The sequence below is a fragment of the Phalangium opilio genome, unplaced genomic scaffold (genome assembly GCF_054372755.1).
Source record: "Phalangium opilio isolate 3A_F unplaced genomic scaffold, DU_Popi_V2 ptg000070l_1, whole genome shotgun sequence".
Lineage (NCBI taxonomy): Eukaryota > Metazoa > Arthropoda > Arachnida > Opiliones > Phalangiidae > Phalangium > Phalangium opilio.
This window is the reverse complement of record NW_028324182.1, coordinates 14,216,558-14,242,471: the sequence shown is the minus strand read 5'-3', so window position 1 is coordinate 14,242,471 and position 25,914 is coordinate 14,216,558. Positions and strand designations below refer to the sequence as shown.

General features: G+C 35.8%; 2 protein-coding genes and 1 long non-coding RNA gene across 14 annotated transcripts; 2 read left to right on the top strand and 1 right to left on the bottom strand.

Annotated features, from left to right (window-relative positions):
* Positions 1 to 320: 320 nt before the first annotated feature.
* LOC149661871 (uncharacterized) lies at positions 321 to 21,640 on the bottom strand. Of its 12 annotated transcripts, none has more exons than XM_089843396.1 (17): positions 21,139 to 21,640; positions 19,786 to 19,873; positions 16,697 to 16,852; positions 16,411 to 16,602; positions 16,155 to 16,338; positions 15,865 to 15,969; positions 15,686 to 15,748; positions 15,217 to 15,535; positions 12,378 to 12,547; positions 11,494 to 11,757; positions 10,856 to 10,903; positions 9,623 to 9,816; positions 9,369 to 9,534; positions 9,135 to 9,287; positions 8,754 to 8,907; positions 8,465 to 8,682; positions 321 to 5,883 (listed from the first exon to the last, which is right to left on the bottom strand). In XM_089843396.1, the coding sequence occupies exons 2-17, from the start codon at positions 19,849 to 19,851 to the stop codon at positions 5,792 to 5,794; spliced, it is 2,544 nt and encodes an 847-aa protein (XP_089699522.1). In that variant the 5' UTR covers positions 19,852 to 19,873; positions 21,139 to 21,640; the 3' UTR covers positions 321 to 5,791. The 12 variants fall into 12 exon arrangements, with proteins under 12 accessions (XP_089699522.1, XP_089699523.1, XP_089699525.1 ...); XM_089843397.1 differs by having other exon boundaries at positions 8,465 to 8,705; positions 8,789 to 8,907; positions 21,139 to 21,639; XM_089843399.1 differs by having other exon boundaries at positions 9,369 to 9,519; positions 21,139 to 21,639.
* LOC149661870 (uncharacterized) lies at positions 20,742 to 22,017 on the top strand. The gene is made up of 2 exons (XR_016369002.1): positions 20,742 to 20,934; positions 21,631 to 22,017. It is a non-coding gene; the product is annotated as an uncharacterized LOC149661870 (long non-coding RNA).
* Positions 21,845 to 25,914, top strand: udt (protein undicht). The gene is made up of 10 exons (XM_089843411.1): positions 21,845 to 22,106; positions 22,175 to 22,355; positions 22,416 to 22,477; positions 22,544 to 22,639; positions 22,708 to 22,920; positions 22,983 to 23,086; positions 23,153 to 23,258; positions 23,742 to 24,353; positions 24,418 to 24,666; positions 25,098 to 25,914. The coding sequence occupies exons 1-10, from the start codon at positions 22,034 to 22,036 to the stop codon at positions 25,265 to 25,267; spliced, it is 1,866 nt and encodes a 621-aa protein (XP_089699537.1). The 5' UTR covers positions 21,845 to 22,033; the 3' UTR covers positions 25,268 to 25,914.

Genomic DNA, 25,914 nt, shown 5'->3' with positions numbered 1-25,914 from the left:
GAAAGCTGAAACCCATGTGTAGCGAACGCGGGCTCCGTTTCGTCTTACCTCTTGGCGCCCCTGTGCGTTGGTTTCTCTGTAAGTAATTAATGGAAGCTCTGGTTAGTACTAGCAGAAAAGGATACATAAAGGTGACACTGAGAATGATAAAGTGCAGCTTTGAAACTGTGCGATGTGGTGGCCTGGTTGGTGGGTTCTTTGGTAAGCTTGCTACACTTGTCCCATATTGACGTCAATAAGCAGCGCTCCGTTCACACCTAAGAAAGTATCCTAAAAGAGTACAATCAATTTCCTGCTGGGAATAATACGTTTTTAGAAAGTTTGTCAGTTTTAACTTCTTTATTTTGAAAAGCAAAACTTTTTTTGCGTATCTGGTGTAACTGAATTGTCAAAAAACTAATTTACTGTTAATTAATATGACGGGGTTGATAATAAAACACGACGAAATTAAAAGAGGGAGGGGGAAGAGTTGATAAAAAGGGATCATAGGGGGTACAAAATAATTATACAAATATTCTGGCAAATGTTTAAATCAATAAACTATAAAAAAACAAATGCCAAGACATAAAAACTATTATTTTTAACAAATCGATATTATTATAATTAAATTTAATTTTTTTAAGCGACACACGCTAAAATAATATCATCGTAAAAAAACCATGGGTTTTTCTTTAAAGTTAAAAACCCCATTTCTTTTTCTATATTTTTAATAATTTCTTGTAATTTTTTAATTTAATTTAATTTGTATATTTATATATAAGCAACGATTTTTTTATTTTAATTTTATTTTCAATATTTTTTTTTAATAATTTTGAAGAGAAATTTCTAAATTTTTATTTTTTTTTGTAATAAGTCGAATTTTTTCTAAAGTGAAATTCTCATTTGGAAGTTTATTTTATTTAAGTAATTTATTTTTTTTTTAATAATTTTTAATTTCGTTATTATCTATATCGTATCTATGGAGATGAATAATGCTTATTATTTTTTTTCCCAGATGCTTGCAACTAATGTTTTTAAGTTCTCTTAATTTTTAATTTTAATCTTATCTTAAATAGAATTGACGCTTTAAAAACATACCCAATATCTTCATTTAATTAGTAATTAAAAGAATTAAAGCGGATAATAAACAAAAAAAAACCCATAAAAGCGACGCTTAATTAATCATAATCAATAAGAGATGGATAGCAGTTGTTTTTTTCTTCTTCTTAAAAACCCGTTTGTAAAATAACTTTGTATTATTAATCTTAATATTATTATGTTATAATGGTATTATAAATTTTCAAACTTATTCGTATTATTATTATTATTATGGTACATGTATGAATCTTCACAGTTAGTTAAATATCACAGCATCATGGAGGTATAAATGGGCTTCAATTTAATAATAATAAAAACCTCTATTTTTGGCCTAAAATATGAAATTCAACTGGTCTAATTAAGCTCTCTCGTTTCCATAAATTTAACTAATTAATAAAGCTGCCTCTCGTAGCAATTTAATAAATTTCAATTATTTTGTCAAGAAATTAGTTACTGTAAAGAACAGTACCGGTTCAGTTCAGTTCAGTTCAAATTCCTTTCTTATAACTGACTAGCTATATAACAATTGAATTGACCAATGGGCGAAATAATTTTGGTTTTTCTGGAAGACTATTTACGTTTTAATTAATTAATTAATTTTAACTATTAGCCCATCTGTTTTAATTATTTTTTAAAACCTCCGTCGTAAAGTTTATTTTTTTTTGTAACTGCACACAGTATTTATGTACACGATTCATACAGTATAAGCTGTTTAAATCTAAATAATAAAAAAACAATTCATGAAATTTATTTCAATCATGAATATTCGTATGAGAAAAAATCATGTTAACTTTTTTTTTTTGAAATCGAATAAAATTCGTATGGGAAGATTGTACTAGATATAAAATGACTTTTTTTTTGCATAAAAATTTATAATTTATCTAAGTAGATAAGTTATAAATTCATGTCGTCGATGTTGTAAAGGGGGGAGGGGGTGAATCAAAACTAATATGAATCAATATTAATTAATGCAACAAACACGTTTAATATTGATAAAATATTAGTTAAGAAACTAAGTTTATAGCTTGTAAGTTAGGTTTAAATGTCTTCCCTGGTAAAAGGTGTCTAATTTCGCAATTAACTATCAGTCACACCCACAATTTTCCACCGTTTGCGTAACCACGACTGTTGCAGCAAAGACGGTATTATACAAAGATTATTTGACAGGTTAACCTAGCTTCCCATTCCCAAACGATCCACTTTTTCTAAGTTACGTAATGATTCCAGATTATACTTTATCGTAATAACATTTCTTAGGTAATGTTATGTCATATGAAGAACCTTTATAAAACCAGAGAATGTCCATAGACAGAATGGGTAGGCAACCCTCAACATTGAGGCGTTATGACGTACAAGGGTTGGGTTAACCCAAAGCCAGCCGTCTCTGCACGTCGCTCTGGACCCTTTTCCGCACCTCCCCCTTTCTTGGTATCTTTTCTAGCTAACATTAGATTGCATGACGTAGAACCAAGAAGTGATATCTAGTTTATTAGGGAGAAGGTATAAAATGCCTAAGTATTCGCGCCTCGCCATAGTCCTAGTCCCCCTTTCAAAATACAAGAGGGGACGTAAAAGGAGGCCGGGCTATTTCGCCTCTCTCCTCAGTCGGAAAATTCGTAATTTTCGTCATTCGCGTCGCGCTGACGTCAGTTTTCAAGAACCAATGATATGCTGGTTGTAATTTAGAGGCAGCGGTGATTAACTCCGGACCTATGTTTGGACTGGAGATAAAGCTGGAAATGCGGCGAATTTATACCTTAGAATCCCTAATAAACTAGATATCACTTCTTGGTAGAACTGAAAAGTCCCTATTGGGCAATAGTACTTTCGTTTCAGCACCCTCTCAACGACCCAGTGCAAAACATTCTCAAGTCATGTATGGGTACTTTGTCATCCTTACAAAGTTATAAACTTGGCTTACCACCCAAAAAAGTCAGATCTATATCTAGCAAAAATCATCCCTTAACTGTAATAATATCGAGTTACATATATATATTGTTTCATAGTAAAAACCTTATAGAAATAATATTTGAATGGAGTTTTTTTTCTTCTTCTTTAGAGGCACTCAAACAAGCGACCTAAGTATGAGCGGCCAACCCAAGATGGGTGGCAACGCGCGGCTATATAATGTTATAATATTGACTATATAAAAAGACTTTGTACGAAAAAACCCAACAAAGTTAATATTAATATCATCATCATCATCTTTTTTTTTTAAATACCTTCTTTTAAAAAATTGTCCTAACAAATGTAAAGAACGCTCGAGAGCCTACGAAATACGGGCTTATATTTTCTTTTTTTTTGCATAGCTCTGTATGATTAAATTTAATTACAATTCTACAATAATGATCTCGTATTTCGCGTTTTACATATAACTGTGATTTTTCTTTCTCGACAATAATATAATAAATGATAATAATAATAATTTTTTTATTATTATATATATATATATATATATTTATATATAAAGCTATATAATTCGACGCTAACACGCTAAAACTATTATTAAAATCTATATTCTGTATCTTAATCTTATTTAAAGCGTTGTGTTTGTTTGTTTTTTTATATATCTATATTACAGGTCTGACTGACGTAAGAGAAAATTAAGGTTTATATGCAAGTGAAAAACCCAGGTTTTAAATATTTTTTTTTAATATTAAAAAGGCTGGTGGTAAATATTATTATTTAATTTTAAAGGTTATAGGTAATATTAAAAAAAAAAAAAAAAAATTGCCCGTTAAAAAAAATAATTAGCAATATTATCGTTGTCATTATGATTAAAACCTGAATTTCTCTTGATGACCTAATTTTAATTTAATTAATTTTATCACCCCCTTTTTAAATAAACTCGCCATATACCTTTTGCCCCCCCCACCGACTCCCCCGTTAATTAACGATTAAATCGTTATTGGTTAAATACTAAACCAGTAAACCAGGGTATAAACGTATATATATAAACGTAAAATTAATTTATTTATTTACTATAAAGCTTTCGTATTTTTTTTGTCTAAGATTTTGAATCTTTCTAAATTACTTCAATTTTAAAAGTTTCATTCGTAATTTGACTAGACATAATTATAATTAATTAGCACATTTTTAATTCTATTCTATTTTTTTTTTGACTAAAAAGGCTGAATGTAAATAACTTTGAAAATATGCAAATTAAGAAAAGCTGACTTGGTCTATTATAATCTATTTTTAAATTTAATTATCTTTTAATCTAATAACACGCGTAAGTAGAGAAAGAGAGAGAGAAAACCCTGTACATAATCTTTCAAAAAAAATAACCTGTCTTAACATTTTGACTAGCTTTGATTCTACATAAACCCTCGATCTTCACAGTCAAATTTAATTATTAATCGTAATTAAAATGATATTTAAACTCAATATTTAGAGAATAAATATTATTTTACTCGGGTTATTTATATTAGTAATAATAATTTTAATATTTCTTATTAATTTGGCTTCTTAATATAACTTTTTTAATTCTATATTTTAACAAAATATAAGCGTATTACGTCGATATCTCATTAATAGGGTGGGATTTTAGTTACAAACCTTTCCTGGCTCGAATGTCCATTCACCAATTTCTTAAAGCTTCTAAATAATTCGTAATTAAAATGCCCGTTTCTAATCAACACCCCCAATTTTCATTTTGTACCGATTGTACACTTACAGAGAAGTCGGTTTTCGAAGATTTTCAGTTATTTAAATTAAAACAATTTGTTTAAGAAATTAATCGAGAAACGGCATACGCGTAGTGCCCTTAATGTAATATGTTGAAAAAAATATAGAGAGAGGGCAAAGGGGTTTAGTTTCTGTTTAATATGGCTCCTCCCCTTTTTGCACCAAAATGGCGGCAAACTTAACAGAGTGGAAGTTTTGTCGTAGGCTTAGCAGAGGCATGACGTTTAATAAGGGGATATTTTCACCCCTTTGCCCACTCCCAACAACGCGTACTTTCACATTCGAATTATACCTTAGGTTCTACGCGTATTTGAAAATGAATTTTTGTTTTTTTTTTTCGAAATTTCTTAAAACTTATTTTTAAATTATTGCTTAATTAGGTACTGGTAGATTTATGGTTATAATAATCGTTCTTCAATCATATTCAGGAGTTATCCCTTCTCATTTCACGATATACGCGATACAATTCCTATTTTAACAGCAACGCAATTAGCAAAAAAATCGCGACGCGAACTAATTACAAATTGAATTATTACGCGTACTTCAGCCGCGTACTGTTGAACTTTTCATTCAAAAATAATTCTAAACCAACTAAAATAGGCCTAAATCATACCTAGAATAAAAAAAATTCTTACCTCCAAGTTGGCTTAAAAAAAAAACAACGAAAAACAATGTAAAATGTTCAACCCCAATTGAGTAGAAAAAATGTCTTGTTTTTTTGTTTTTTAGGGGAGTCCAGTACGCGGCGGCGTTTCACTGAGAGATATATATATAAAGATGGCGTAGAGAGAGATAAAGATAAAGAGATAAGAGAGCTCGCTCTTCACTATTTAACCTTGTTTTTTAGAATATTCGGAGGGAAAAAAATAACCTACTATTTTCGCTGATCTATATTCTTGCATAAATTTTTTTTTGTTACTTTTTGAGCAATTTTTGTAAATTTACCAACACTGTTAGAAAGTTCTTAACATTTTGTCCCCTTTTTTTTTAATATTTTGCTTTATATTATTTCTTTTTATTTGTTTTTTTAGGAAGGCTGAGACTTTGTCGGGCTTGGAGGCCCCGTTTGGCTACTATCATCCACACTTTCGTTGTTATGGACTACGGTGAAATACCTTTCTATAAAGTGAAAATTCAACACCGCGTATCATTAGAGATGAAAACTGAATGACGCACGCACATTGACAAGCTTTGGTCAAAAAGTCCATTACTTCCAAGACAATTAACCCCACACCAATTACAGCTATTCTCAAATGAATACAATATAGAGGTGTGCGGGTAGTCATTTTTCAATTCCAAATCCGATTAGGGCGGGTACCAGTGGTGTGCGAGTCCCGTTTTTTCGGTTTCGAGCCGAGTCCGAGTATCAAAACTAATTTCTTATCGAGTATCGAGCCGAGTCTCAAAAATCCTTTCGAGTATCGAGTATTTAGATAGGTCAAATTTTGTTTGTTCTTTCGAGTAATTATCGAGTCTCAAATATTGACTTGTCGAGTAGCAATTTTGTAAATTTCTTGAAAATAACGAAGATGTTCAATTATCTAATATCGAACTAGTTCAAAAAGATTGTTAGTGATCAATTAAACATTGAACAATTGATTTTCAAAATAAATGATCATGAACTCATCATCTGCTATAGTTGTAAGCCTCGGACTCGAGTATTTGTCGAGTATTTAAAATGTTAAAAAGCTACTCGAATCTTTCTCGAGTATCTCAATGTGTTGTTATCGAGTATCGAGTCGAGTACTCGGCTCGATACTCGAACTTAACGAGTACTCGCACACCCCTGGCGGGTACCCGAATTTTTGTCGGGGGTATTCGGGTAATTAGGCTTAGTCGGATTATTAGGGTATTAAAAGTTACAAGGAATAGTTGGTACCCGAATTTTTGTCCGCTATTTGGGTGATTAGGCTTAAATAAAAATATACTTTCTTCAAAAATCCCCTTTAGTTCACTATTTTTATTGTTATATCCGAGGGGTCGGACGTTTGTCAAAATCCCGTACACTTCGTTTGAAATCTGTTTAAAATCTCTCTCGAAAATACCGAAATCTCACGTCAAAATCTAAAAATCCCGAAATCTCACGTCAAAATCTGAAAATTTTAAAATCTCACGTCAAAATCTAAAAATCCCGAAATCTCACGTCAAAATCTGAAAATTTTAAAATCTCACGTCAAAATCTAAAAATCCGAAAATCCCTACCGTAAAATCCCGAAATCTCATCCTAAAATATCAAAATCAGAAAATCTTCTCGAAATCCGAAAATCTCCTCGAAATCTGAAAATCTCCTTCAAAATCTGAAAATCTTATTCCAAAGCCCGAAATCTCCTTCAAAATCTGAAAATCCTAAACAAAATCCCGAAATCTTCTTCGAAATCTGAAAATCGTGTTCCAAATCTGAAAATCTCCTTTAAAATCCCGAAATCTTAAAATCTTGGACTAGATTTCCAGATTTCTAAAATCTGAGTCAGAATCTCAAAATCTGGGGCAAAATCTCAAAATCTTTGTCAAAATCTTGAAATCTCAAAATCCCGTACACTAAAATGCCGAACGTCCGACCCCTCGGTTATTATATCTCAATCCTCAAGCGCAAGCTAGGTTAGACTTCAATGTATGGTCTTTCTAAAACCATTTTCTCTAACTTTAGGTTCCCCTTTCTCCTTCTTATCTATTCTTAGTCTTATTTCAACACGGAATACTGGCAATGGGATGATCTAGGTATGTAGAGGTGTGTCGCTCTGCGTGCGGTGATTCTAGTCTGTCTCATTAAGAAACTACCACAGACAGAAGGCATCCCTTAAGTCAACAAAATTTCACCCCATTTCGCTATTCTTAAAAATTCAGAGTCTTTCCAGGAAGGAGAGAGATGTCCTCCCTCATCTTTCTAAACTGGACAGTAGGTGGTCCCCCTCTGATTCTTATCTCCCCCCCCCGCGAATAACCTGACAACCTCCCTCAGCTTGACAATAACAGGGGTAATGGGGGGAGTATTTTTACTCCCTGAGTAGTTTTGAATAGATGGAAAAGTTGGGGGCGGTTACCGGCACACCCCTACAATCAACACAATTGGTAGCAATGAAAGAAACATTCCCTTTGCCTGTCCCTTGATCCCCAAACTGATGCTTATGCAGCTTATCTTTTAAAGAAGTTTCAAAGCTGCTTAGACCCTTAAAGAAAATAAACAAGCTGGACACCTTATATCGCCGAGTCGGGATTTTTCGAATCGAGTACCAACGCCATCTAGTGGCGAAAGGTTTCGTTGAATAAATTACAAAAACTTTACTAAGCCTTTGCCAAAATCTAAAACTGTGTAATTTCAATGACAAGCCTTGGAAATCTCTTAATCTTTCTACGATTTGAGACTATTGCGAAAAACAACAAGGTAATTACGTTGTGAGCTTGTGGTAAAGCGAAATCTGCTCTAAAACAGTTCCTAAATCACTTTCACCTGAAACTTCAGTTACCAAGCTCCGCCATTAAATTTTTAAAGTACACTTCCTTGCCACTACTGTGCAAAATCGGCCCATAGCCGTCTAAACCAATCAGATTAATATACTGATTACCCAGAATGCTCTGTCAATCCTCAAAAGACGGTTGGGAAATTTGAACGATTTTCTTTAAGGGTCTTATTGAAAGTAAGTAAGGGTCTTTTTATTTTGCCCCCCCCCCCCCGCTGTGAGCCAAAGTATTGGAGTCTTACCGTCCGCTCCGATAATGTGAGGTGGGTCTGAATCAGGTGCACCACCAGGTATTAATCCGGCCATCATATTATAGTCCATATTTTCGTCCAAAGAGATGAAGGGAGCGTTCCACCTAGGAATAGGCGTCGTTCGCGGAGTTGTACGAGGGGTGGTGACGGGTGAAGTAAACATACTCATACTAGTTGGGCTGATTACTCCACTCATGGCACTTACGGGGCTGATGTTTGGGTACGTGTACATCTGAATAGGTACAAAGTTTACAATTTTTTTTTGCTTTTCTATACTTACTCGGGATGATAATATTGACTATTGGCTTCCCGTACTTGTGGCGCCTGAGGATGAATATGAGCGAACGTGTGCTCTGGCCTAGATAAGGCGAAAGGACTACTCATCACGGAGCGGCTAACGGTCGAAGTTTCCGCTCCACTCGATGAAGAAATCACTGCAACCATATAGATGGTTTTCACACATGGAGAATTCATACCATTTACACCAGGAGACCGGGCTACCTGGAGGACAAGAAGCAGACGGATTTCTGTCATCCAGGTAGCCAGGCCTCCTGGTTTAAATGGTATGAATCCTCCATGTGTGAAAACTATCTATTAGGGTTGCCAATTTAGCTCCCTGAATCCCAGGCCGTTAAACGAACGAAATCCTATTATTATTTACCGGAAGTTGGAACTGGCGAGGAACTCTCTTGTTCCCTCGTATCTCTTATATTTGAACTTTGACCAGGTGCATCTTGACCATCACTGTCATTCGTCCCACCAGCGATAATGGTTCCCGCTTCATTAGGGGATCCGGGTGTTGTTGAACTTAAATCTAAAGTGGGTTTTTTCAAGGAATAAGAAATTAAGTCGGGGTGGCCTTAATTTATCGAGCGTGCCCAAATATGTGCACCACCTAAAGAAAGCTGAACGGAGGGATGTAAACCGGTTGATCTTATAATGGCCACTGGTCTGGCCATCGGAGCCGGCGGGGGTGGTGGAAGCATAGAACTATGGTAGAACTGGGGTAGCTTTGAAGGACTACGAACCCCCGAATCCGTTGGACTCTGCAATTCAGTTAACTATAATTTGTTTTTTCACGCTCAGTTAGCAAAAAAATTGTGTTTTGTCGAATTTTATGAAATGAGCTATGGAAAAATTGGGGGGTACCTGCGAAGGAGCGCCATTATTTTGAGCCTCTTGACAAACTAAATTAACAAAATCGGATAGCGTATCCCCATTTTCTTGATATTTTCCAGCCGTTGTCATGTAAAACGCGGCATTGGCAGGCAACTGGGCTTGAATGCTGGACGAAGGCGAGGTCATACTCATACCACCGTGAGCTTGCTGCGAGGAAAGTCCCGCTACAAAAATACCAACCACCATTTTTTATAGAGCTACTCTTGTTAACACACCGTCGTGATACACTACAATTTATTATCAACATAAGTTTATAAGCTATGTTCCATCCATAAGTATGACGCTACATATACTTCGTAATGCTAGAGACTTACTGAGAGAACAACGCGAGAATAGGGAGCTAACAGTTATGACCCTGAAACGTACGTCACACCCTTCTATCCTTTACTGGAGTTTCATCCCCCTTAACGGTTGGAAACAGTATTCTACGCGCAAAAATGCCAACCAGAAAGAGGGGGGGGGGGCTGCGTGACGTCAGACAATCTCTTCCCCCTAGCCAGTTGTTAGCTCCCTATTTAGGGTTCGTACGAAATTTTTACATTGAAAATCCCTGACTTTTCCAGGTTATCCCTGACCAAATGTTGCCTATATCCCTGACCATTTTAAGGTGTTTACCAGAGCCAACTTCATCACACCTGGCTCATATTTAGCATTGCATGAAGAATGGTTTGATATGCCAAACAAAATCCCTGACATATCCCTGACTTTTTAGGAAAATGTTTTAAATCCCTAACTTATCCCTGACTTTTTCCCCTATTTTCCATATCCCTGACTTATCCAGGTTATCCAGGATATCCAGGTTCCGTACGAACCCTGCTATTGACTACACTCGGTGGTTAATTTTGCAGTCCATCTAGGTCCCATTTAATCCGCACTAAGTCTTCGACAGCCCCTAACCAGGCGTCGCTTCACCTACCTAATCTTTGACCTACGTCAGTCATCACTCCAGGACAAGCTACCAGTAACAAGTGACAAACTTATGGAAGGAACATATCTTATGTCCTTATGCTATCAGAGAAAGAGCTAGGTGCATAATAGAATAAAAAATAAACAAAAAAACCCGCGCGTATCTAATAAGTTTACAAAAATACTATACTTAAATTTTAAATCAAATTCAAGGAATTGAAAAAAGATGTGTTAGTGTTAAAAGAGGTTTTAAACGCAAGTATGTAAAATGAAATGGAAAATAAAAGAAAAAATTACCATCTTTGTAGGGCAAAGAAGACAACCCAGCTCTTTCCAACATAAAGGCTATAAGGTCAGATTTCGAATTAGACATATATAGGGCTTAATATATATCGGTAAAATAAAAAAATAAATAATGAACATGATAATAGAATAGAAGTGAAAGTTTTTGGAAAAATTGTGTTAAAAAAATCATAAAAAAAAGAGAAGCGTTAATTCGTGCGTGTTATATCATTTTTGCATTCCCGTTGTAACAAATCATTAATTAATTAAAAACCATTTCCATATCATTAGAAACAAAAATATGTGCCTAAAAAGAATATTGAAAGAAAAAAGCCAGAAGCTAATAAAGTGTGCGTTTTGTAGTACTTAGAAAGACCTCTAACTCTTGACCAAGGAAACACCGAAAGGGGGGATGGTTGTTGGTAATACTGAGACTAAACACATATTGAGTGATAGGGATGGATGGAATGGACTGTGGTAGGTACGTACATAGAGAGATAGTGAGACACAAAGTTTACTGGAAAATTCAAATTCGCGTGGTGGTGTTCGTGAGGGATATTGATATTTCATTGGATTTTATTTTAATTTATTTCAAAGGGGGGGGGGGGGGTATTTATTTATTTGTTTTTGTTTGTTTTCCATGTTGAACATACCCTCATCATCGCGAGGCGAAAGACCCGAGGGTGAAACCGCCGGAGGAGGACAAGCCTCATCAACGCCTGCGGTAATAACTTCTTTGGAACTGGAAGAAGAAGAATTGCAGATGGCTACCACAATCGGAGAAAAATTGTGGCTAGTCGATTGTTGCTCCACTTTGATTAGTGTGGATGAAGAGGAGGAGACGGGTGTCTGTTGATTTATGCGGGGAAGTAAACCCGAGGAAGTAGAGGAAGTGGGATTAGGAACGGCGCTGGGACCTGCGTGAAAAATATTACATACTTGGGAGAATGGAACCCACAGTTAGTAGTAGTAGTAGTAGTAGTAGAAGTAGTAGTAGTTTTTTGACTAGACAGGAAAGGTGGATTGATTAATATTCTAAATTTTTTGACGAGAGCTATAAAGGGGGTAATCGAGATTATATAGAATGAGAGAAAGAGAGAGAGAGAGAGACGGAGAAAGAAGTGAGAGAGGGTGGTTGGTAGGTTTGAACTGGTAATTGAGACCTTTCAATTCTTCCCAAACTGAGACGAGTCCGGGAGAGTAAATAGACCAAAAAACCAAACCAATCTCCCAAATATTCTAAAAATTAATATATACTAAGAAAAAAGAGCCAACGAACGCCGATAGCTAAAATATGCCAGTCCTCGCAAACAGATCATCTTTAAGTTGCTCCCCCCCCCACCCCGCGAAATAAAAACCCCCAAAATATTAATATCAGGCAAATATAATATTGTAATATAAAAAAGTATTTTTTTTTTTTTTTTTTTTTTTTTCAAGCTGGTTAGTTTATAATTAAAAATAAAAATCAAAACTAAAACTATTATTTATAATTAGATCCTATGATTATAATTATAATTAAGGAATTGGTTATAATTACCTGGGTCAATATCACTGGCCCAAGAGGAAGCTTGGCTATTGAGGCTGGCGGGACTATGACCATAAAAAGCATTGACGTCACCAGGACCAGGATTATTTTTGTCAACGTCATCGTCATTGGATGAGATTCTTCTTAACCTTTTTTGTCTGGGTTCTGAAGGACTGGCAGACCTATGAGACAAGAATTAAGGCTGATTTACATGGTTTCTAAAAATCTGCTTGTGCGTGAACTTTTTGCTAGTGACAGAGCTCGAGATTTTTTTATTTACGTTTTTACAGGCTCAAGTGCAAGCTTCAAGCATTTTGATTTACATGGTTTTAAATATATATTTTAAGATATAACTTGAAATTGTTCAGATTTTCGTTAGGCCTAATGTTTCAAACTTTTGCTAAGCCTAATGTTTCAAACTTTTGCTAAGCCTAATATGTTTCAAACTTTTGCTAAGCCTAATGTTTCAAAGTTTCGCTAAGCCTAATTTTATAAATATGTGTTTGGCCTAATTATTCAAATATTTGTTTGATATTCATAACGTCAATTCGGTACATTTGCCATTTCAAAGAGGCCTAATATCCAGTTAAAATTTTGTCAAAATGATTAAAAACGGAAATTTCATTGATGGCGGTAGCTTTTTTTTGGCGCTTGCTAGAAAAAAACCAAATTCGTTTTGGTTGCGGATTGAGCTTGTTAAAAACCAAACCAAGGAACAAGCGAAGCTACAAGCAGTCATGTAAATGGCCGAGCTTGAGCTTGTGCAGAAAAGATTTCAAATATTTCAAGCAAAATCCTGTTTTTACGAGCTACAAGCGTGCATGTAAATGAGCCTTAAGACAAAAAATTCTACTGGTAAAATTGCCAATGAGTTTTTTAGTGAGTAGCCCCTCGACGCGCTACCTTCAACGGTACTAAGATGAATGATTACGCGTAAGCCCCAAGTAACCCTTCATATAAATCCCTTAATTATATAGCAACTTATAAATTTCTAACATGGACTTATGCCCTGAAGCGTTTGAAAGAGAAAGAACGGTAAAGAGCCCTTTCCCTAAGTAAATCCCGAACTTTTCATTGTATAGAGTTGTGGGGTCCTTTGAATAGGCAGGGGCTTTAAAAGCGTGACAAATTTTAAAGAGAGTATAAAATTTTCCATTTTATGTAAGGCAATATAACAGATTGTGTTCACAAAAGACATACAGATAGAGCTATTTCAGAGGGGGTAATGGCTACGTCACCAATGCTATTTGCCCATAGAGAAAACCCTCATAAAATGGCCGCCCTACACTCAAAGGCAGGCCCAATTTTCGTAGCAGACGAAATTTTTCCCCCACTGAAATAGCTCTATACTCATAGAGATAGGAACATATATACCTCTAGAGTCACAACATGGAAGCGTCCCCATAGACTTTAACCTTATCATTAGTGAATATACAACGTTAAAAACAGTATACTTTATCAAATACACCCAGCGCCATCTGTGCAAAAACGGAAGAACTATTTTGATATATTTTCAACGGCGTAGTCTGCTACCGTGTCTTGTGCGTGTATTGTATTCTAGCAAATTCGAGGGAAGTGATAATGAATTAATTAAACAAATTGATGGTGATTTGACAAGTTAGTTAAACAAACATTTTTTTTGGAGTGAATGAACGAATCATGAATGCTGAATGTAAAATGTACGTATCAACTAATAAATAAATTCAAATTATAAAAAGACTACTATTGTCCTTGGAATAAAATCAGTTTGGTCAGTCGCTTTCTAATATTCTCTTTTCATTTTCTCGTTCATATTCTTTGCTATTTTCCTCAGCCAGATATCTGTGTAGATGTTTATTGCCTTTTTAACAATGTGACTTAAATGGTGGTTCCATCCCGTTAGAGTGGGAAATATGTTTTCATGCATTAAGCATCGTCTAACAAACACTTAAATATACTTTGGAAACATTTATTTAGATAGTTAAGAACAAATAAAATAATATAAGGTCCGTCAACTGAAAAAAGTTTGAAAAAGTTACAGATTTACCGCGAAAAGTTCATTTTTCCCGCCAAAAAGTCGTTTTTAGCGCGAAAACCTTTTTTAGCAACGCCATCTATTTGTAGCTCGAATAATATTTTAGTTAAGAATATCGCCGATAGTGGCGCTGGTGTCGAATGATAAAGTTTACATGGTTTTAAAAAGTGCGGCCTGTCTCGGGATATATGTTGTGACTCTAGAGGTATATATGTTCCTATCTCTATGTCTATACTAGTGTTTGCTCATAACATTTTCACAGTGCATCATCCCCAAAAGATTCCGCATTGCACTGTTAGTGACCCAGGGTTCGTACGAAATTTTTACATTGAAAATCCCTGACTTTTCCAGGTTATCCCTGACCAAATGTTGCCTATATCCCTGACCATTTTAAGGTGTTTACCAGAGCCAACTTCATCACACCTGGCTCATATTTAGCATTGCACGAAGAATGGTTTGATATGTCAAACAAAATCCCTGACATATCCCTGACTTTTTAAGAAAATGTTTTAAATCCCTGACTTATCCCTGACTTTTTAAGAAAATGTTTTAAATCCCTGACTTATCCCTGACTTTTTAAGAAAATGTTTTAAATCCCTGACTTATTCCCCTATTTTCCATATCCCTGACTTATCCAGGATATCCAGGTTCCGTACGAACCCTGGTTATAGACAAATCATAATCCCTTTCCCCTTTCAAAATGCCCAATCCCTCTTTTCACCCTCCCTTTAAAAAGACCAATGAATACTACAAGATAAACATCTACAGACCCACATAGTAGAAGATGTCCATCAACTAATAAAGATGTCAAGTTAGGAGAAGGGGAGGAGACCCTACCTGTGATGTTGTTGTAGCTGCTGCGAGGCTTGAGATGTGGTTTGTACAACGGATGAAGGTACAATAAGGCCGCCTTGATGGCTATTGTGTGAGACGATGGCTCCAACAGGATTATTGGACGCGGAGAGAGGTCTTATGTGTTGATGCTGCTGCTGTTGCTGTTGTTGTTGCTGTTGCTGCTGGGACTGGCTGTGATGTTGTTGATGAGAATGATGCTCGGGAGGTGAAGGGTAACTATTGCAGTAGTAAGATGGCGATTCGATTTTTATTATATTTACTGGATTTTGTTGGTTCCCATTGGCGGGATTTATTATCGAAGCTGTCAAATACAGACCGACCACACCAAGTTGAAAAGAAAGAAAGAAAGGAAGTTAACACCTCAAAGACCAAAAAGAGATAATTAAAACCGTCAGAGTATTCTTAATCAAGTAAAACTATCACAGAGTATAAATGAAACATTAAAAAACACCTTTAGAAAGTCTGTGTAAATCAGCGGAAGTAAATACACCCGTTGAAAGAACAGAGGCTGATGCTAAAAAGATTAAAAACGAGAGATGGTGTCAAGAAAACAATTAAAACAGAGAAAAAATACCACAATCCAAGATAAATAATTAAATAGATGGAAGGTGCAATTAAACTTAAACTAACCTCTATTTTCTTCTCTCTCTTCTTCATCTTCATCATCATCACAGGGATTCTCTCTTACGTGTAAGCCACTTAGCGTCTCTGTAATCACGGATTCTTTATTATTATCTACAATAATTACAATGGGAAAATAAAATTCAGCTTCGATAAGCTTAGAAAAAAAATATATCTAGGGTGGTAATGGTAACGTAATTACACACACAAAATTTTTTTTTATATAAAAAGCACACCACAAGGTCAGAGACAGATCTGGTTTTATTTTTTTTTATATGTATTTAATTTTGAAAGATTACCATGGCTGAGAATGAAGTTTGCCAAGTAAAGGTCAAGTTCACGGACGGACACATTAATGTGATAAGGGTTGACGCAGAGATTGGGATGAAGGCACTCGGGTGACTTCTCCAACCTTTCCCCATCTGTGCTCTCGAGCGGGATTGCTTTGAATAAGATCACCATCACAAGGTCTAACCTCCAGACCTTAATCACGTAAATATAATTGATGGGTAATTATAAAAAAATACGCGAATGTTTTTTTTTTGTGGGGGGTACCTTATCAGCTTGCCTAAGGCAGTCTATACGTCTCATTTTCCCTTTCTGATCAGGATTACTTAGGACGCAAGTGGCGCGTTTCTTCCCGGTAATACCAAGGACAAAATCTTCCCTACATTCCTGCGTAATGTCCTTTCTCAACTTGCCCAACAGTCTCGAGGCCCATTTCGTTTTGACCTCTGACCGTTCATTCTGCGTGGTTTTATTATAAGGACACTTAAGTATTTGTATCCAAACTGGGCTAGCCATTCGCCGAGACAATATTTATATCTTCCAAAGAATCTACCTGTAATTCTTCCTTGCATCTTTTTTCTTCATCCAAACTCATCCGTCTCTCGTGCTTTTTGTAATACTTGCGTTTGGCCGCTTGGAGATTGAACCATGTATAAGAGAAGGCTTTAACGTGAGGCAGGAGAGCCTCGATAAATGGATGGAATTCATCCTAGAAAAATATTTCCAAAGAAAAATGTCCATTTCACTGGGATGATGGCGATTGAATTTTTTTCTCCCTATAACCATCATTCGAGGGGCTAATCACTGTCACACTCCCTGTACACACCGATTACGGAATACGTGAAATAATTTTATCTGAATCCCTTTAGTACACTCAAAGGAGTGGCCGGCCCCTTGCCTTCATTATAGTACCAAAACGACTGAACCGAAAACACGTGACTTTTAATTTAACTTTAAATATTAACTTACCAACATTACTATTTTTGAACTATAGCCATGATGGGGGTGGTTGTGGTGGTGGTGAAAATGGGGGGTAATTATTTCCGGTGAATAATATTCACTTTTTATCACCGAAAGTAAACGATTCGAGATCATGTGAAACTTTATAAAGACGTTATTTAAATATTTTTCTAAGCGTCGTCGCAATCGGGGCAAAAGGAAAAATTTGTCACCGCCGATTAAATTTTAGTCTTAAATATTAAGTCTTCCCTATCAATAACCACCGGGTAAACAGTCGAAGCCGAAAATTTCTCGAAAGTTGACGAAAGTTTCGGCATTGGCCTTGAATTTGAATTTCTAACTACACCAGCAGCTCGAATAGAAGAATTAACGTTTCGCGCTCTTTGAAGCTTAATAATAAGAAAAATATTACGGACGGGGCAAAAAGAATTGTAATATATATTCCACTCACTAACTAACTAAAAGGCCTGAAACTCCGAAAGTCGACAATCGAGTTTAAAAAACTGGTAGGTCTACAGTTTTAAAAGTTTTGCAAATTATGTTTTTATTTATTACGCCAATCCCAGTGAAGTTAGCAGCTAGGGAAAGCGAGTTAGTCGTTGGTACCAGGAACTAGGGCATCTATAGCTAGCTGTTCTACAGCTGATAGGTCTACTCTAAGGGAGTTGTCACGGCCAACCACTTTTCTCGCACTACCGCATTCACTCTTTTTTCTTTATTTTCCTTTTTAATATGCATATATTTTCATTTTATTCTTTTTTCTCTAAACAACTCGGATGCTGGTGAATAGCAAATAGCCCCGATCCTTTTTCCAAGAGGGTATGAAAATGAGTTTTATGCCGGAGGGAATAAAATATTTGGTAGTCTTAAAAGGGAAGGAAATACAAGCAATTTGAAGGTGGGCAAAAGAAGGAAAGGGAAAGCAAAAACCGCTGGCCAAAAACAAGGCCAACGGCTTTCGATACCGCAAGCTTCGTTCAGCCTGTACCACCTTTCATTAAAAAAGAAAAAATAAGCTTGAACTTGAATATATTTGGCATGAATACGGGGGATCTGACCCAGAAATTGATACATTGTAGAAATAAATTAAGAAAACTCCGAGAATTGCTAATCAAAAATGCCAACAATTCTAATGAAACAAGTTCTGGCCTTGTTATTACGTATTAAAATTAATTAATTGTTATTAATGGTGCATTTAATTTAAACCTCTAACAATACAGACTAAAAGTTTTATCCAGAATAATCATGGAGACATAGAAACATTTAACATAAGGGTTCATAAATAGACATCTCAATTCAAATGGGCTGTCCGACATCTCTATTTTAAGGAGGGTTTCCGACATCTCTATTTAAAGGGGCTGTCCGACTGACATCTCTATTGAAATTGGGCTGTCCGACATCTCCATTGAAAGGCGGGGGGGGGGGGGGTCTGTCCGACACATCTATTTTAAGAAGCTGTCCGACCCCCTCTTCTTTTTTTACCCACTATATGGATAATGCAGGTGGAAAACCATTTTTAAACAGTTCATATGACATGACCATAAGTAATTATATTACTTCTAACATGACCAATAGTGTAAAACGAGAAATATTTTAATAGTAATTAAAAACTTGATTATTCTCAACATTTTCTGTCTGGTAGATCAATTTACACGCTACCCTAATGATGTATGACCTAAATAAATTAAACTTGACTATCATTAAGCAAGGAAGGGAAGGGAAAGTTTAAACCCGCAGCGGCGTTTAAAAAGCTTCATCTAAAGAGATACCGGAAGAGATTTCCCTTTTCAAGGTCAGCTTGATACAAACACACGTACATTGGTGCGAACGCTTTTGTATGTTTGTTAGACTTCGTAGCCTACATATAATTATACAAGCGATCAAAAAACGCTGCATAAAACATGTATTTTTCTCTCCCCCTCCCACGGTCCATCCCTCCCCTTTGTTGTTTTTTTATACGACAAACAAATTATGTACAAGAAAAACCTGTTAAATCGATTGCTATATCAATTAAAGCAAATTTAAAGCGCATCTGGAATACGTTCCGCCGCCTTATATTTCCTCATACATAAATTAACATTAATTAAGACCAGTTGCAGTCTTGAAATGAATAAGAATTATAAAACTGCCCAAAAAAAAAATTTATCAAAAAAGGCTTAACTCAAATGAGCGATCAAAAAATATGAGAACCCCTTCATTGTTATAAAAATAGTTTGGTTGGTATATAGTGGCGATTACGGTTAAGTCAGAGTAAAAAATGATGTTGTATGGGCCATCCTAAAGATAGCTCCTAAAACCTTTTTTTTTTACTCTCCCCTTCTTTATTTCTTTCTTTTAACCAACTTCTTCCCTCTCTCTCTTTCTCATCTTCATCTCTAGCATTTACTCATTCCCATTTCGCGATCTACTCTTTTTCCCGGGGCCGAAGAAAAGCAAAGCGCGTATACCAATGAACAAACTAAATAAAAAAAAACTCATTTTCAAACGAACCCCAAAAAGACCTTTAACTCTGGGTAAAACCTAAATCTTTCCTGGGAAATTATTTTTAAACCTAGCTTGATTGTTTTTAGTACAAGAAAACCAAAACTTTGCGGTCTTTAATAGTAAGGTTCGACCAGCGGGAAGTGATTATATAAAACAAGTTCAAATCTTTAAATTAAAATTAAATTTAAAAAAACTGACCAGAGGCATGCAGTCCTGGCTGGAGTTGGTGGGAAGGCTACACCAGGGTGATCCTGAGGCTACCATGGGCTAAAACGGAAAGGCATTCCTGCAAACAATATTAATTTTGATTAGATTTTGTAATAAGTTATTCATTTTTGTAAGTGTAAGACATAATCAAAAGCGCATAATACGGGACTAAACAATTGGGGGGTTTTCCAGGGAAATTTATAATAGCAATGAATAAAAATTCACTTGTTTTAAAGTCATTAGAATTTATAGTATGTAAACGTTTTTAAACAGTGGCGCGGTAAGCCTGTAGAGTTTTTAAAGTTTTTCTTACAAGGAGCTACTGCGGAGGTAAAGGAAAAAAGTCAGCGAGAAGAAGACCCTTGGAGGGGATCGCATGACGTTATTTTTAAATTGAGGGAGAACATGAGTCTATTTTGAGAGACAACTTTCATGGGTGGTGAGCTCTGGGATAGTTGATCTAAAAATATTGCAATCTAGGTCTATACGTGTACTCTATAGAGAGTACCGTTTGCTTCTTTCGCGTGGTAAAGTGGCGTACCGGAAGTTAAAATAAACTTCAATAAGAGTACCACAAAGAAATTACCAATTAACTTTAAGAAACAAAACATAAATATATATATATTTCAAGAAACTACAAAGACATCCTAACCAAACTAAAACGTTTTATTGAATTGGTTTAGCTCCATCTAAAGTGGTTCACTAGTTCTTTAGAATAGGCCTGGGTTTTGTTCAAATTATAAAGTTGGATCAGATTCTGAGGTTCTTTTGGAATCTTTTCCATATCCTATCTTAGCTAGGTTATCAACCCTAAATAAATTAAGTAAACATGGCCTTAGCCCAACAACAGTATTTGGCTAGCAGTATTCTTGGTCAGATCATAAGCCAAAAGTCCCCCTACTTAGGAGAAGCTCTTGGCACTAGTTTTACGCTTTGACCAAGCAGAGGCCCTCAATCAGGATGAAAATAGTGCAGCATCATGTGTAGGCCAACAGCCAAATGTTTCGCGACTAGGATATTACGATTGGGGCAACAAGATCATCGTCAGATCAACCCCAAACTTTCAGTTAGGAAGGGCATTCATTTTTCATGCAAACTAAGGATTCAAACGCTTCAGAAAACAAATCTTTCCAAGAGAAGGTTAGTGTTAGTTTTATTATAACCGTTATTAACTTTAAAACTAAACTCGAGCCAAACACGCGAGTACTATCATACTACGCCAGTTGCCCTTCAAGGCTTCACCACCCCACCAGCTATGTTGTTTATTTAACTTAATACGAACTAAAGAAGAGAGCGAGACAAAATCGGAGGTAAAACAAAACTGTATTGTAAATTGTTTCTTACCATAATCAACGAGCTGAAAACATATCATCTGAGGTTGATGGGTCTTTAGGTGGTAAAAGGCGTGTGAACTTCTTCGCTTATGCAGCCCTTTTGCAGTTTTGCGTGCGCCGTTAGGCCTACGGGGTGTACCTAGGCAAGGCTATTTGTGTTTTTGAACTTTTTGTAGGGATAGTTTACAACTGTAAGCCTCGGTTTCTTAAATACGCGGCTTCACGGGAAGGAATCACGCCTAGCCTTAGCCTAGTCGAGGAAAATTTGCCGCGATCCTTGGGCCTTGTAATCGCACACCACCACACCACTGCACTGAGTCCACAGATTCACAATATCGCGGGCGCGATTTTACGGAATATTTTCTATTTAACGCCGATGAGAGACGTTTATGATTTTAATTGTAAATATATTACGCATACTGTACTTTTTACGAGTGCTTTTGTCAACTGAATTCAATTAAACTTAGTTATTTTACAAATGGGTCTTTAATTCTATTCCTAGCGAACGACCCGACCGACAAGCAACGACCAACACGGACTTCTATCGCGGAATGGCACTGCGCATGATTGCGTTTGACCAATCATAACGATTCGTGTCTTTTTTTGGGCAAATTGGGGAAAGAATAATGGGGAAAGCCAATTTACCACTAGGCTGATTGGTTTAAATTTTGAGCGCCAATTCAAAAGTGCAATTTCCGACTAGGAAAATTCAAAACTGGCTTCTCGACATGGATGGGTGTGGACGCTGAATTTGCCGTGTTAATTTTTAAGTTTATTTACGTTTATATTATAATTTAATTATGAAATTTGGTCTTTAATTTATCACACCAAGATTTAAAATCGTCAGTAATAAAATTTAAGGGTTAGATTGGTAGAAAAGTTTATAAAAGACTAAACAGCCTTCCATGATGTCTCTACCAAGGCTTACTGAAATCTCATTATTATCAACGTTACTTTGGGCAATTTCTATTAATTTTGGTAGCTTAAATTCTAGTTTTAAGACCTGAAAACTAGCCCCACATTGTTCAATCACCTTTCTTTTCTAGTATTAATATCTGCTCAGAAGCGCTGCCACATTCCTGAAACATTACAAGGAGAATGGTACAGTAGAGAAGATGGTGAAAACACCTATACCACTATAGATTCAGAAAGCATGAATATCAGAGGGCGATGTCTGGATATGTTAAACACCCATAATGATAATTTTACTTTTGTCTTTCAAAAAGAGTTGAGTCTAATTTATTTTCTTAAATAATAATAAATACTGAAACAGAAATATTTTTATAGCTCTTGTTACCATTGTGTAAGGCTTTATATTAGAACCTTAAATGTGTTGGAAAAAATAGAAAGTAATTTATTTATTTAAAAACACGTGTAAGGGCGTAATCTTGATATTATTATAATTTATTTAATAGCTGGATGTGTTAATTTAAATACTTCCCAAGAAACTCCAAATATAAAAATAGTCTGTAGAGGACTGGATATAAATAATGAACTCATCACCTTATTCTGTAAAAATGAGTTATTGTTGAAAGGAAAGTCCAATAAAATAATATATTTATAATTTTTCATTATTAAGCCCAAAATCCAACTCCAAAGAATTGCCGCTCAAGTTTAGAAGGAGTTTGGAAATTTGCTTATCAAAACCGGTACAAGTTTACTGGAGAATGTAAACATCCTGAAGCGAATATCACAGCTTGTCAAACACCTGGCACACAGTTTTTCATTTTGAATCAACAATTTAACTTAAATTATAGAAAATGTGAAGGAATGGATGCTACTGAAGATGGAGGTTGTTATTTATTTTAATTATAGTAATTAATATAGTAATTAATAGTTGTTATATTTTTTTAGAGGTGCAGTTTAAGTGTTTGGGTGATTGGTACATCGGGAAAAACCACTATTTTGCTGTTGTAAATGCCAGAGAATCACGTATTGATGAAAAATACCGCTGTTTTGTAAGTATTTATTAATTAAAAAAAGTGGTAGAAAGTATTTAATAATTATAATTCCCCAATATATAGCTTGGAAACCGGGATGACGATTTCTTTTTAGCTGTATCTATAACACCAGAGTGTAATACTTTAAAAACCCCTCAAGAGGGTCCAGAGCGTCTTAGATTAGAACCAGGTATAACTTAAATATAGTTATAAATAGTTTTCATTAACTAAAATCAGAAGTATAATATACTTCTCTTCGAGAGAAGTGTACCACAAAGCGGGGTAAGTGTAACGTCACTCTTCCCAACATCGGAACATTTAGAGCAAGGTTACTAAACCGAATCACATACACGATAAATAGTTCCCTCATCATTACTCTATTAGCGTTTAAATATTTGGCAAGACGCGCTTGCGCTTGTGCATTTTTGTCCCACGTCAAGACAATCAAGGTTTGTGGGATGATTGCTGGGGATCTAGTGCTAAACAACTATTGAATTGACCTTACGGTGCGAGAGTTACCCATTTGTAGTTTGATGAGCGGGAAAGCAAACTAAAAGGGGAAATGAGCCTGGGAAGAATGACGTTACATAACTAAAGCATTAAGAGGATACAGAGTGGCATCCTTCTTCTATTATCCCCTTCTGCTAAAATGTACCATAATCTTAATTTCCAGTAAAAACCGACGTTGTTCCACCAAGATGTAAACTACCCTCTGATTTTATCGGAGAATGGGTTAACACTGCCAATTTTGATGCTGAAGTTACAATAAATGTTACCCATATTACCGAACATTGGAAACCGGATCAAGGCAGAGAAAAACAAGAAGTCTATGTTTGTCAAGAAAGAAGGGATAGTCGTTACGTTTTGGCTAGAATGGGAATTAACGGGTGTCAAAAAGATTACGTCTGCTTTGAATTTGTACCCAGACATCAGAATATTATTAGATATAGAAGGGGGAAAGCCATGATCACGGATGAATTCTCAACAGTTTGTAACTGGGCCATGTTTCCCGGCAAACAAAACTGGAGATACGATATGTTTATCGCCAAAAATCCTGTAGCGGTCAAATGTCCAGTCGCTGGCAAATTTAAATTTGAACAAAAGGGAGACATTCCTTTTGAAACCAGGATTAGAGGAGGAGTCACAGATAGACCACGCCCTAATGTATACTGCCGTGAAAACATATCAGATTTCTCTGTTTGTGATAAGGACCAAAGGATAATATACATAGATGCTGATTACTGCATATCTGTTAATTATGCTGGACAACCTGTTGATATTTACAGTAAGGTCGCGTTGCGTCCTCGGAGTTGGGTGGTGATGTCATCTGATGAATTTTACGTGTTAAGGTGAACCGGATTACAAAATGCAATGTATTGGATTCTGGAAGGAAAATTTGAAATCATATTTGATTACTTACGATGAAGAGGATGCTTATAGCAAATACAGATGTTGGGTTTATCAAAGGGCTGACTTGAATCGTGTCCTTATGTCTTTATCAGTCGGGGCCTTTTGTTTCATACAACAAGATGTAACCAGTTTTGAATCTGTTGATGGAGCTCAAGTAGCTCTTGCCATGGTGGAATATGAAAGAGAAAGTAATTAAGTTATTAATGAAGTACTTAATTGTAAAAGCAGAACCAGGAATTCATAAGCTAATTAAATAGAAGTCATTGTGTAGCCATCCATCCATTTTCACTCTCAACTTATCTAGGCGGGCTTTGTGGGAGGAGCTAGATTAGACTAAAAAGGCGTCATGAATAATTTTAACATGGCGCCCGCTCCTGACCTCGCCTTTCTATGTCATAGTCATGTGCTAGAAACATAAACAGGCGACCAACCAATGAAATTACAGTTAAAAAGACGTCTGAATTATGACGCGTGACGGTAAGCACTCAAGCCCCGCCCACAAAACCCGCACAGATAAGATATTTTCCTATTAGTTTATTTATGGATTCCTGGTAAAAACTGCGCCTTAAGAACCAACCTAAGGTCCAGAAACATTTTTTTTTTTTTGTTTTTACTTCAGATGATGATTGTCCCATGTATTTTGATGATGGCACCGATCCATACAGAGTTATAGTGGAACAAGCCCTTCAATTAGGCAGCTCAGCCAATGCTCTACATTACGTCTCTCTTACATTTGTGATAGGATTAAGCGCATTATTTTTACAATCTAGGTTCATCTGGGGAGTGTAAATACTTTTGATAAATCATTACACGTAATTTTAAAGTTTTTTACACCGGTATCACTTGAGTGAGACGTCTATGAGACCAGTGAATGTATTTTTAATATTTTAAGTAAAACACACCCCTTTCTTTTAGAATCTCATGACAAGGGATAGAATTTCATTAATTAGCCTTATTCCTTATCAGCGCCACCTACCCATAGCGGCGACTTTGAGAACTACTGTAAGCGGCAAGCCAATCAGATGTCGCTAAAATCTGGTGACGTCACTGACTGGCAATCTCGGGTCTTACCAAAAATGACGTCACCAGATTTTAGCGACATCTGATTGGCTTGCCGATTACAGTAGTTCTCAAAGTCACCGCTATGGGTAGATGGCGCTGATCAGGAATAAGGCTAATTTTTAAGAGACATAAGGGGGGGGGTTAATAAAAATATTCCGTCCATATACATTTACATATATACATATATTTTCGTATACAAGATACCATCTTATAATATTCAAGGACATTTGTCACTTATACATTCCATTTTACGAAGAGGAGGCAATCTTTTTTTGTTTTTACTTTTGTTTCTTATTAATATGTGTTAGCCAATACCATTCTGAAGATTTGTATTTTGTTTTTTATGTACAAATAAACTATTGGTTAACCAATAA